At 33.7% G+C, this 14,210-nt stretch overlaps 1 protein-coding gene across 3 annotated transcripts in view; it reads left to right on the top strand.

Moving 5' to 3' along the window:
- Diaph2 (diaphanous related formin 2) overlaps positions 1 to 14,210 on the top strand; it is an 870,804-nt gene that overhangs the window by 387,017 nt on the left and 469,577 nt on the right. For all 3 annotated transcript variants that reach the window (XM_071606838.1, XM_071606839.1, XM_071606837.1), the window contains 2 exons: positions 269 to 370; positions 3,630 to 3,724. In XM_071606838.1, the coding sequence (XP_071462939.1) occupies positions 269 to 370; positions 3,630 to 3,724 (197 nt within the window). The remainder of the gene's footprint in view (positions 1 to 268; positions 371 to 3,629; positions 3,725 to 14,210) is intronic.

Here is a 14,210-nt window from a genome sequence, read left to right as displayed (position 1 = left end):
TAATGTTACACATTAGGTAAGAAGCAACAATTGATTTTTGTTTCTATTTGGCTTATCTTTTCTGCTTAAGTGCTGACATTTAATTTGTAGGGAAACCTCTAAACAGATCTATATTTTTATGTTTATCATCTTCCCTGAACTAATGAAATAAACACATTTATTGATTTCAGAATGAGTTTTATTAATGTAGTTAATATGCCTTACTAATGTTATTTCATGTACTTGGATTAGTACCATTAATGTTTATGAATCAAAATTTTTCTTTCAGTTCAAAAAAATACAGAACCTTCAGAAATAAAGAAGAGTATACCTGCAAAGAAGAAACTGAAAGAATTAAGAGTTTTGGATCCGAAAACAGCTCAGAATCTGTGTATGTAGTATCTTCCTCTTAGGGGGTGGTTGTGGTGATGGTAAGGGGTTGCCAAATGTATTTAAACAAAGTTGTAAATTTTTTGAACAATATTAGTATAGATGGAAACAAAATTCTGTAGGTGGACATGGTGGAACACACCTTTAATCATAGAGACTTTGGAGGTTGATTGCAGGAGGATCATAAGTTCAGAGCCAGCCTCTGCAAATTATCCAGGCCCTAAATAATTTAGTGAGACACTGTCTCAAAATACAAAATAAAAACAGAAAGGGCTGGGGATGTGGCTCTATGGTTAAGCGCTACTGGGTAAATCCCTGGTATAAAAAGAAAGTACTAAACAAATAAAAGTAAAAAAAGGAAAAGAAACAAACTTCTGTGTAATTATGATTTGGGTTACCTTTTTGTCACTTAGCCACTATAAATAAAAATCACAATTTAGCCTTGTTCTGGAAAGTACTGTTAATAAAACCTTCTTAGTGAATCTTGTCAAACAAGGCAAAGTTGAAAAAAAAAAGAGTATTAGGTTTTTTTTTTCCCCTTTTGCTTGAGTCTGGCATTTATAATTTTAGAGTATTCACATTGTTCCCATTCTGCAAAACTCCTTTTACTGCTATCCTTTGCACTTGAGTAATTGTGAGGCCAGCTAGTAAAAATTTTAACTGTTGCACTTTAAGAGAGGTTACTGACAATTTGGGATATAGTTCAGTGGTAGAGTTCCTGCCTAGAAAGTGCCGGGCCCTGGGTTATATCCTCAGCACATCAAAGAAATGACAAAAATGGTAACAAAAAACAAGAAGAAATGAAGAGTAAGAAAGCCCAGACTAATTACTGAACCTTGAAACCTTTACCAAAACTGTCAGCCATTGCTACAGTAGATGGACAGTTAAACTCATCTTCATTTAAGTAGCCCTTTAAGTTTTATTTTGTTGTACTCTTCCCTCTGCGTTGGATTCAGAATATTTTTTGTCAGTATAGTAGACTGTTGAGATTCCAAGTGTACTAAAACACTATGCATGAGAAATTTCAACACATCAAGCGTTTCTAATTGCTTAAAGAATACCATGGGAATTTATTTTGTTAAAGAATGTGCTATAGAGAATCAGATTAAAATAAACAACTCATCATTCTTGTGTCAGTAGGAATGTAGCTGTAAAAAAAAGCAGTGTACTAATAGCTGTTTTGAATTTGTACATTGCTTACCTGGTCATACATTTTCTTTATAAATTTGTTCAGTACTTTTTAAAAAAATACAATATGATCTCAATTGCTTGTTGACATCTGTCAGAATTATTTACTTAGATTTTGGAGATCTTCTTTGCTTTTTTTGTGTTGGTAATCATTTGCATAGACAGGATTCGTTTTTCTTTTAGTACCTAAAAAGTCATATAGACCGTTTCATGAAAAATAAATCCTATACAACATAATATTGATTAAAAAATAGAAAATCTTAGGTTCTAGTGATAAGAACACATCTATCTATATTCTTTGAAAAATATATTTAATGGAGATTAAATCGAATGTGTTGGAAAATACTTTCTTAGTAATTATAAGCTATTCTAGGTATAATTTGTTGAATTATTCCAACATGACATAAAATTTATGTAATTCAGTCAATGTTGACAGGTGAAATAATGACTTAATGCATAAAGCAACTACCAGTACACCACATGAGTGTCAGCGGGAACGCAGGGTACTTTGATGACTCAGGCACTTAAAATTTTTTCTTGTGTGGGAGAACTGCTAAGTACAGTAGTTCTTCCTTCTCTGCGTGGGATATGTTCCAAGATCTCCCATGGGAGCAAGAACCACTGATAGTACTGTACCCCATATATGCTATGTTTTTTGTTCATATATATTACGTACCTATTAAAAAGTTTAATCTATAAGTTAGGCACAGTAAAATCTCAACTACAATAATAAAATAAAACAATTATAATTGGCCTAGGGATATGGCTCAAGCAGTAGCGCGGACTCCCTGGCATGCGTGCGGCCCGGGTTCAATCCTCAGCACCACATACAAACAAAGATGTTGTGTCTGCCGAAAAACCGAAAAATAAATATTGAAATTCTCTCTCTCTCCTCTGTCTCTCTTCTCTCTCTCTCTCTCTTAAAAAAAAATTAAAATTAAAAAAAATTATAACAATCTGAAATAAGTGTTATGTGAATGTGGTCTCTCTCTCGTTTTTTCCTTCTTTCTCCAAAAATATCTTATTGGTCCGTGCTCACTCTTTTAGTGATTTTGTAAGATGATCCCTAAAGGAAGCACTTTAGAATTTCTCTTTGGCAAATTGAAATTGTCAGAATCACTATTTTTTTCAGTTTGGGGCCATTTTTAAGTAAAATAAGGGTTACTTGAACATAAACACTGTGATAACATAATGGTAGTTCTTATAACCAAAAAGACTATTAAATGATGAAGGGGCAGGTAGCATATACTTTTGGATACACTGGAGAAATGGATAATTTATACCACCAGTGAGGCAGAAGTGACACTGTAAAATGTCATTGGGCTTCTCAGAACAGCACATACTTTAAGATTTATAAATTGTTTATATCTGGAACGTTGCTTATATTATTTTCAGACTGTGGTTTATTGAATGTAAATTTAAAAAAAAACTGTTGTGGGGAATACCATAATATTGATTTGATTTTTTTTTAAATGGATAATTTACTGTCATTCCTGAAAAGTACTGTGTTTTTATGGGTCATTTTATCAGCTCAACTTAACCTGCCTAAGACATACAGTCAAGAGTGTTGTTTAGCCCTGCATGGTGGTGCATGCCTGTGATGCCAGTAGCTTGGGAGGCTGAGGCAGGAGGATTGTGAGTTCAAAGCCAGCCTCAGCAACAGTGAGGCACTAAAGCAACTCAGTGGAGACCCTGTCTCTAAATGAAATAGAAAATAGGTGTGGGGATATGGCTCAGTGGTCGAGAGCCCCTGAGTTTAATCCCTTATACCAACCCCTGCAAAAAAAAAAACAACAAAAAAAAAAAACACAAAATGCTATTAGTAGTTGTATTTTGTATGTAAATATTCATGATCTATAAACATTAGAGCCTAAGTTAATAGACCATTTTGTCTAGATGGATAGAAACTTATCTATCAAATGGAAACAACTTTTGATTGTTCATAATTCTGTAAATTGGTATGAATGACAGAAGTTTTAATATTTTGAATCTATAAAATGGAAAGCATATAAACCCTATGGCTTTTACATTTATTGCTGTCCTAATGTTAATAAATTCAACTTTTATTTTAGCTATCTTCCTGGGATCATATCGCATGCCATATGAAGATATTAAAAACAGCATTCTAGAGGTTAATGAAGACATGCTAAGTGAGGCCTTAATTCAGGTAAGTTGAATATATTTCTTTTAAAATTTATTTTCACAGATATTTCTGGATTTCCATCTTCTCAATTGAGTTGAAACAGAATAATTTTCTGTTTTAATAATAGTATCAGAAGTATATACCTGTACTGATTAGTAAGAGGAATTATACCCTACCCTTTAAGACCTAGGTTTTAAATCTCTCTGCTATTTATTAGCTACACATCATTTTAAATATAAGCATATGTGTATGTAGGCATATCATTCTCTGTCATTCATTATACATGAAATTACATGTGTTTTATCATTGCATTGGCCCCATTAAGTAGTTATTATTAGCATGTTATGGATGAAAATCTAAAAAGTCAAGAGGTTAAATAGCTTGCTCAAAAATCAATGGATAAGTGGTAGAGTTACCTTTTTATTGGGCTGGGAACTTACATATTTTGGGGATCATGTCAATTGCTCTATGTGTTTATTATCTCATTGAATCCTCAAGTAATTCTGTGAGATCAGCAGCTATCCTTCTTTTACAAAACAGGCAACTGAGGCTTAGAGAAATTGTTGAGTTTCATAATGCTCCTTAATTCAGAGTAGTAGACAAGGGATTCAAAACAAGGTCTATCTTGACATGAAAGTCATTATATTATTCTGGATAAGTTAAAGCTTTCTAAATCTGTTTCCTTATCTGAAAATATAAGGCCCTTGTAAGAATTAAACTAACTAAAGTGCTTTGTAGTATAAAATAGTATGGAAATATAACATATTATTAGAATTCTTGACGTATCTGGGCCTTTCTAGTTTGGTTTCTGGGAATAAGTGCTTCAAATATTTGTGCAAGGGCATAGACACATGTTCCCCCCAACCCCGGGGCATTGTTGTTTGTTGTTGTTGTCTTTTGTTTTTGAGCCATACAGTTTTTATTTCAAGAGGATATCAAGTAGTTTATGCTACATAACTTAAACAGTTTAGCCATAACCCCCTCTCACTCCCTCTAAATCTCAGAGAACTGGTAATAGTTTGAGCAAGCCATGTCTATATGGAAATTACTCTATTTGGGTGTGTGGGCCTGCATAATGGTTTACCTCAGGTGTTTTTATCTATCTATCTATCTATCTATCTATCTATCTATCGGTACTAGGGGTGGTTAACCACTGAGCCACATCCCTACCCCTTTTTCTTTATTTTGAGACTCACTAATGTTCTCACTAAGCTGCTTAGGGTGTTACTGAGACTGGCTTTGAACCTGTGATCCTCCTTCCTCAGCTTTCCGAGCTGCTGGGAATACAGATGTGTGCCAACATTGCCCACCAGCTGTTGTTTTAAATTTAGACATTATTTTCTATAGGAATGAGGGCGAATGAGTATATTTAAGCTCCTTATTATTACAATACACCTACATCTATAAGGGATACATTTTCATAAGAAATAGCTTTGTTGAAACAATATAGATAAATACATCACACAGACATGCCCCTCCCCAACACACACCGTTCCCACCCTGGGGAAACAAGCAAGTTCATAGTTCTCTGAGTTGAAATGGGTAGCTGATTATTTGAGTCCTACATCTCTTAGTTCCAGGATTGTTTGCACAATAATCAGAATGAGCAAGGCATTTGGCTTAAATGTAATTTAATTTTTCCTCTTTTCTTCAATTTGAGGATTTAGCTATAAAATATAATAAGGCAAATAAACTTTTGATTCCTACTCAATAATTGAAGCTTTCTAATCTTCCCTGTATAATCGAATTATACTAAAATAGAACTATATTTTGAAGAATTAACTGACATAGTCATTATTTTATTCACTAAAATAGTATACCATTTTTTTTTACGTACCTTGGTAAATGCAAAAAGTATAAATATGGAGAATGTTGCCATGGTATTTATTTGCCAAGGACATTTAAACAAATCTTTATTATTAAGTCACATTTTCAACTCTTTAGGGAATGTAAGACAGGAACAGAGGTTCTCACTTATGAATGTCCCTTACATGCAACAACAAGCTTTTAAAATGTATATATTACCCAGGATTTTTGTTTACTATTTCACTTTATTATACACACACACACACACACACACACACACTTCTCTTTAAATTGGATAAGCCTGGTCCAGTTGGGAGAAATGGATTCCTTATAGTTTGGAGATAGCAGTAAATTACATCTAAATTCTTGAATTTGCTGGTTTAATCGTGTCTACTCTGCAGTCAAAACTATTGCTTTAAAATCACATTATTATGCTAAAATTTGAATTGTACTCTAAGAAGGTGAGTGAAGGAGAACCAAGTGTAGCTCCTGCCAGATTACTTTGTACTTCCATATATTTCTTATTTGCTGTGCATGGGTTGACTTGGACCTGTCTCAACTCTTCCTATTTACTATACTTCCATTCACTTTTCTAAACTTTAATATTTTCTTCTCCTTCACATTCTTACATTTTACCCATTTCCTTCTTTGCTACACCAATTTTATGCCTTTTATTTATTTCATGCTGTATCCATCAGCTTCTCATTGCTGAGACAAAATACCTGACATGAATACCTTAAAAATTTAAAAAAAGATTTCAGGTTATAATTTCAGAGGTTTCGTTCCATCATCCACTGGCTCCATTACTGTGGGCCAGAGGTAAAGCAGAACATGATGGTGGAAAGGCATGGCAGAGAAAAACTGCATATCTAATGGTAGCAGGAAGCAGAGAGAAGGAGAAGGAGCTGGGAAAAGAAATACCCTTCTAGGGCACACCCATATGACCTCCTTCCTCCAACTACGTCCTACCTCCTAAATTTTGTACCACCTCCCAATAATATCATTAGCTATGAATCAATGAATGGATGAGGTCAGAGATCTCATGATCCATTCACTGCCCAAGAGCCCTACCTGTGAACATGGCTGAATGGGGACCATGCCTTTAACACTTGAGCCAGGTGGGGGACATTTTAGATTCAAACTGTAACATGTGATTTCTGTTTACTAGCATTTAGTTTTAAGAGCCTTATATTTCTTGTCAGTGCCACATAGTCTCAATTTTTTTTTCTCATTCCTTACTCCACTCAATCAGAACTCAGTTTTTTTCTTCTGCTTACAAGAAACAAACATTTTAAAATGTAAGATAGTATGCATAATCAGAATTTGGCTACTTGGGTAAGAGACAAACATTGTGTAACTCACTTGAGTTATTAAGGTAAACATTGCTATTATCTAGGTGAACCAAACATCTGAGTATCTTCTGATAAGGAAGATGCTCCTAGGTTGAAACAATTCTATGATTTTCCAGTCCCCAATGAAGAGTGCTTCCTTCATGCAGGAAAACAGACTAGAATCACCAGCGTCTCTCTCTCCCTCCCATCTCACAAATGTTTGCTTCAGTGATGCAGAAGTAACATTAATTTGCCATTCATATGAGCTGTTTACCATTTATGTCTAATTATCATGTAGCACATCGATAATATGTAGCATTAAATATGTATCATCAGATTAACTTTGTTGTAAGTTCTGTTTGATTACAGTGCTAAACTCCATCCATGCATAATCATAGTTTGTTGCTCATGTAGCATGGTTGTCTCCTCATGACAACAAAAATCAATTAAAGATACATCATTTCCCAGAGACTTGAATTAACTCCAGTATTTTCTCTGCAAGTGTGGGTCAATAGTCACTTCCTTGCTAGGCAACTAATAGATTTTAGTTATTTTGTAGGATAAATGTCTTAAAAATAATTAAAAAAACTATTTTATTTAATCAACAAGATCAAGGTAAAATGTTATGGTTATTAATAAAAAAACTAATTTCTCCTTTAGTTCAAAATGCCTAAACTTCGGTGATAAACTGAATTTATCTGTAGAAGAAATTGAAATGTCCTAAACTACTTGCAGTAATACATAGAAACTTTTAAAAGTACACCATATCCTGAGGTTGTTGAGGAGATTTTAATATGTGCAATTATGAATAAATTCCAAAAAATGTGTACTAAATTTAGGTGATCCTTTGCATCATTTTTCCAGCTTTGAAAATCTGCTTCAGTGTAATTTCATTTGATCTGTTTAGAGAAAAATTCAAGATAGTTATTACGTGTGGTATCAGTGGAAAAAGAAATACTTGTAGACACACTTACATATATAACATTGACAAAGAAATTAATCTACCAGTTTCAAAAAAGTGATTCAAGTGTTAAAGGGAAAATATATGTTCTATTAGAGACAATTAGTGCATGCAAATGATTTTTTTAATACCTGTATTTTATTTATTTATTTTTACATGGTGCTGAGGATTGAACCAAGTGCCATGCACATGATAGGTGAGCACTCTACTACTGAGCCACAATCACAGCCCCAAATAAATGATTCTTAAATGCTCAGGAAATATTGTTTCGGCAGGAACTTTATGCTCATATTCACAAGGCATGTGTAAAATAAAACATGATCCACAGAGAAACTAGTATATTGTTATTACAGAATTGGGGACCCATGGAGAGGATTCAGAAGATTCAGAACTTGGATGTGAAAAATATTGCATCTTTATTTTTTTGCTTCTAATTAATATTTAGTATTTCATTTAATTAAGAATGTAGGCAACAAACCAAAGTAGTATTAGCAGTACTTCTAACTTTGACACTAATAGAAATAATAAATATTTTCATATTATATTCCAGTGGTGGCAGATATCTTGAAACATTGTTTACACTCATTACCACTTCAGAATTAAAGTACTTATTAGAGCTGCCACTAGATCTTTTTAATGCTTTAATCATGCACATGTTATTATATCACTACTTACTTTTATAAATACGGTGATAACTGTTTCAATATAAGCAATTTCTGTTATAATTCTATGTACTTTATTTTATTCTGAGAAGAGATCCCAAAGTGAAATAAGTCCATGACACACAAAAACATGCCAGAAACTGGTACAGTGGCTTATGGAGGGGAACTGTGAGAATGGGCTGTAGCTAAGGTGGTCTTCCTGGAAGAAATGCTCTTGAACTGGACTTTGAAGCACTAGTAGGTTCAGTTAGGAATTAGGAAAAAGAAATGTTATACAAGAGCTTGAAAAATATAAAGTCTGATATAGTTCAATAGTCATATAGGGTGGTAAAGAGAAAGAACATATAAAAAAAGTCATAGATTGGTTCAGTTCATGATATAGAGCCATAGAGATCACAAAGTAGTGACCCTAAGTCGTTCACCCACTCTCTCCAAATATGTTTTATTTGGCCCTTATAGTGGTTAAATAATAGAATTTTAATGTCCCACATTCTCCAGATTGCCACAGTTCTCAATGTTCCCTATAGCCTACTCACTTTGACTCATTTTTGGTTTCTGTAACACTCAGACATTGTGGTCCCTGGTAGATACCTTGAATGTCAAGGTGTTGAGTTTGTACAGGGTCAAGTTGTATGTTTTGGAAAGTTAATGTAGCTACAGCATATACTAATTGGCTTGATATAAAGAGACTAGTTAAATTATCACAATTTAAAGTTTAATTATAATAAATTTCTGACATATCAGGGGCATAGAAAAAGGAAAGGTAACTAAACAAGAAGTTAAAAAAAAAAAGTCATTGAAAAATCTTGGTGATAGAATCTTTTTACCATTGACAACAAAAAGAGGCAAAAAAGGTAGGATAGAAATCCAGGGCAGAGGAGAGAAATTGTACAGATAACATTACATTTGAACATGTAGTGTAAGTCATAATAGAGGTAAGGACTGAGAATAGAGTATTGGAGTCATTTGCAAAGAAGTGATTGTTGGAGTATAAGGGCTAGTGAAATTCTTGAGGCTACTAGAGGAAAAAGGTGGCAAATGGAAGATTAAAAACTGTATTTCTGGAGACCACATGCTTTGATGGAAGGGGTGGTGTTAAGAGATTTCAGATCATTGCAGACCAGGATGCTATGATGTGTCATAAGTCAATAGAGGGCTTGAGTTTTTAGGTAAAGTAAGTAAGAGAATGAGATCCAGGGAAGAAATATCTTTTTTTTCAAAAGCTTATTTAAAATTATTATTTTTTCACTGCTTTGACTAAAAGATCTGACCAGAGCAATTTATGGGAAGAAAAGTTTATTTGGGGACTCAATAGTTTCAGATGACTTGGTCCATAGAAAGCCAGCTCTATTTCTTATGGGTCAAAGTGAGGCAGAACATCATGGTAGAGCAAAGCAGTTTACATGATGATCAAGAAATAGACTCTACTACCAGGTACAAATATATACTCCAAAGCCACATCCCCAATTCCCCACCTCTTCCAGCCATATCTCACCTGCCTCCAGTTAACACTTAGTTAATCATATCAAGGATTATTTCACTGATTGGTTTAAGGCTCTCACAACTTAATCATTTCCCCTCTGAACACTCTCATATTTTTTCACACATGAGCTTTTCGGGAACACCTCACATACAAACCATAATATTCTATAAAGTTTAAATCTGACATAACATATCTATCTCTTTACACATTTATCATTTTTCCTGGAGAAAACTTCAAAGTCCTTTCCCCCCGCCAAGGATTTTGAAATGGACTGTACAACCCCTGTAGTTCTTTCTTAAAACAATCCACACAATGTATTGGACACCCATATTTTTTAAGCAAATGTTCTGTGTATTCATGTTTTTTTGGTATCCATCTCCCTCATGTTTAAGGGAAAAGTGCATTCCTGCTGGACAGGGTACTGTCTGATGTCTGATTAGCTGCTCTCTGTCCACTTGCTTCATTTTCTCTATGTCACCCTCTTCCTTCCCTCTCCCTTCCTTTTATTTTAAATACATTCTATCTTTAGTGAAAAGATAAATTATCTTCAGTAAGACCCCGGATTAAATCCAGGTCCAAGATACCTCCTTAATGCCTAGAAACTACTCAAATATTTCCGTAAGTATTCCTCTGCAGTGCATGTATGGGAATATTTCAGCTAACCCCCCCCCCCATGATTTCCATATATCCTGGTTATATTACTTTTTAAAAACCCAGACAATATCCAGGACCATGTTGTATATGATATGCAGAATCTACAGGTTGCCACATGATTATGTTTCCCAAATGTGATTTTACATCTTCAAACAGTTTATATGATCTATATAACTTATTCTTTAATCGTGACAGAATGATTAGAGGGGAGCAAAGGTCATGTAATCCATCGCCTGGACTCCAAGCAATGCCACACCTAAGTCATCAAAGATAGATGGGTATCTATTGATTCTGCTGGCAAAAAAAGATTCGTCACTTCCCTCAATTAACCAGTTCTAGAGAATAATTATTCTTATAGTCAGGAAGTTCATGCATGTGTAATAGTAGAGCTCGTTTTTGTCTCCTCAATCCATCTTTGTAATCATTGATCTATTTACGTGGCTATCGACCATCTGTATTTTATGCAGGCTTGTGAGTCTGCATGTGTTTGTGTGCTTTATAAGGGTTGATGTCTTTAGAAGACTACAAGTATATCAATTAGGACTATAATAGCATTAGTATTGTAGAATTTGAAACATTTTTCTCTTAAATAACAACTGGTATTCACCATGTCCATTTTCATAATTCTTTAGGGAAAATGAAATGTTAGCGATGACAGTAACAATCATAAAACATTTCTTTCTTATTTCTTGTCATAGTGGAGTGAATAATTATTTTTGGCAGGCTATTACAATTTGAAAATACTGGTATTACTTTTATCCATGAACTGTCATTCTTTTTCCATCTTTTTGTTTTAATTGGTTAGTTGAATAATTTTTTAAAATACAAGAAATATCTTTCTTGACTGAAGTCCTGTTTGACCCTAATTTACTACTTTCAGTCTATTTTTAAAATCACACCTATTCCAAACAAATGTTTTAGCTCCTTATTTTCATTTTCTCATGTCCATTGTTGATTAATACCAGTATTTCATTTTTCACCAACACTGGTTGTTTTATTGTTTATAAAGAAAATAAATTGTAATTTTTAGTAATTCTTTTTTTAAATCATACTAATTTGTAAGAAATATTCTTAAGGTGCAAAAAATTGAGCCTATAAATGTGTGTGTGTATTTCTTATTAATAGTCAAGCCACATGTGGCCTCAAAGATCATATTTTTGTTGTCTTATACACTTTAAGCCATAGTTAAGCTTCATTAAAATTCTGTTTCTTTCATACTATAGATCTATTGGGTTTATTGGACTGAGATCATGATCAGCCTACAGCAGCAGTTCCTTTGCAATTGTAGAATTTGGACACTGTAGGGTTTTTTGTTGTTGTTGTTTGTTTGTTTATTGTTGGTTTTTTTAGATGTACTTTCATAACCATGAACTGGGAAATGGGTATTAATGTTATGCCATAACCACTACTCTAATTTGAGGCTTCAAGGCTACTTCTAAATGAAAAGCAGTAATCTCTCAATCCAAGAGAACCTAGGGGCAGAGTGCACTCTCCAGTAGCCTCAATAGAATTCATGGAACAAGGTGGAGGACAATAATACTTTGTTTTCTTACTGGATTCATATTCATTTTTTACCATTCTGACACCATTTTATTAAAGTATAAAGTAGTTCATTGGCTCAGCCAAAGTTCAGTTTTATAGTGTATAAATTTGCCTCAAATCCAACGATTATCAGGTAGTCATAAATTTAATGAATTGTAACACTTCATAATTAATTATATGTATAAACCCACTTTATATTATGTATTAAGGAAGTAATCAAAACCTTTTAATACTCAAGGAATGAATCATTACATACTATATGTGCTTTGCAAGTTTTTATTATAATTCTATATTTCAATGTAAAGTAGAAATGTATGTAGTCATTGAAACTACTAAAGAAACATGTTTGCAGTATAATTTAATGTAATATAGGATAATTATCATGGTATTGTATAGTTTATCATAATGTAATATAGATTAACCATAATATTACCTTAATTAATCTCTTTAAATGTATTTTATAGAGACAGGAAGGAATACCCAAGAAAGATTAACTCCATTTTTTAAGCTCAGTATTCACTGTCTTATGGTATATATTTTTGTATGTCTAATATTGCATAATCAATATATTGAAAAAAAGTTTGGTGGGTGTTAAAATCTTACACTTAAGGCACATTTTTTGAACACAGGCAGTATGATATTTTAGCCCCCACCCCTTTTTCTTTTTTTGCAGAGTGATGTCTTGTTAATTCTAAGACATTTAGCAATTTCCTTGGGCATTACCCTCTAGATACCAGTAGCAATCCTCATCACCAATTGTGACAACCCAAAATGCCAATGGACTTTGAAAGATATCCCCTGGGGGGCAATCAATGTTTCCAGTTGTAAACCATTGTCCTAAAATTGCTTTTAAATATGAAAGATAGTAAGGTTTTAGAATTTAATAATCTTTTGGTCATCTGCTTCTATTTTCTATATTCATTACAAATTTCATTGACAGAAGTTTTGAACATTTGATTAGTATGGGCCAAAATAAAACAAGAAGCCATATCATGCGTTTAAAACATCAATTTCCCAGAAATATAAAGTTCTTATGTTTAGTTCTGATTCTGACAGAATGCATTCTCATGAAGCTTCAAATACCTCTTGTCGACATTGCTTTAAATTACAGGTCATGTTATTTTTCAGCTGTGAATACAGATAACCATATTACTTGTGAATTGGCTCATTTCCCTTCATCACATAGTAGGTGTTTTTTTGTTTTATATTTACAGCTTAATTTTGTTGAACTCTTTACTTTATGCTATTTTAAAAAGAATTTATTGGGCTGGGGCTGTAGCTCAGTGGTGGCGGGCTCGCCTCACATGTGGAAGGCACTGGTTCGATCCTCAGTACCACATAAAAATAAAATAAAGGTATTGTGTCCATCTACAACTAAAAATAATATTTTAAAATGTATTTATTTTTAAACATGTCATTTAAGTCATTCAAATAATATCACACAGCGAGTCTTGGATCACAGCTCAATGCGCAGTTGATTGTTTTTTTTCTAAACCCCTTTGTTTGGTTGACTAACCAATGTTTTTACTTCTGTGGTATGCAGGTGGGTGAGTGTGTTGAACTAACTGTAGGAAAGGAGTAAAATGTAGCCACAGGGCTGGGGTTGTGGCTCAGTGATAGAGTGCTGGCCTAGCACATGTGAGGCACTGGGTTGAGCCTCAGCAACACATAAAAACAAACAAATAAATGTATTGTGTCCTACTACAACTAAAAAATATATATTTTAATAAAGTAGCCACAAAATGCATTTAATCAGCTCATGCAGTGTCTATCATTGGAAACTGGAGTAGGAATTAAATTATCCTTTAAAATTTCTTCTTCCAGTAGACTGGGGATACAGCTCAACTGTATGCTTGCCTTGTGCTTACAAGGTCCAGGGTTCAATCCCCAGCACTATACACCCCCAAAAATGTCTTCTTCCAGGACTGGAGATGTAACTCAGTTGTAGAGTATTTTCTTAGCATGTATGAGGCTCCCTGTGTTGAATGCCCTAGTACAGCAGAAAAAAAATAGTCTTTTACATTAGAAGACATGAATTCATTGACATTATTGTTTGTGTTGTGAAGTATGT

Source organism: Marmota flaviventris, chromosome X (assembly GCF_047511675.1).
Source record: "Marmota flaviventris isolate mMarFla1 chromosome X, mMarFla1.hap1, whole genome shotgun sequence".
NCBI classification, from domain to species: domain Eukaryota; kingdom Metazoa; phylum Chordata; class Mammalia; order Rodentia; family Sciuridae; genus Marmota; species Marmota flaviventris.
This window is presented reverse-complemented; position numbering and strand designations above follow the sequence as displayed.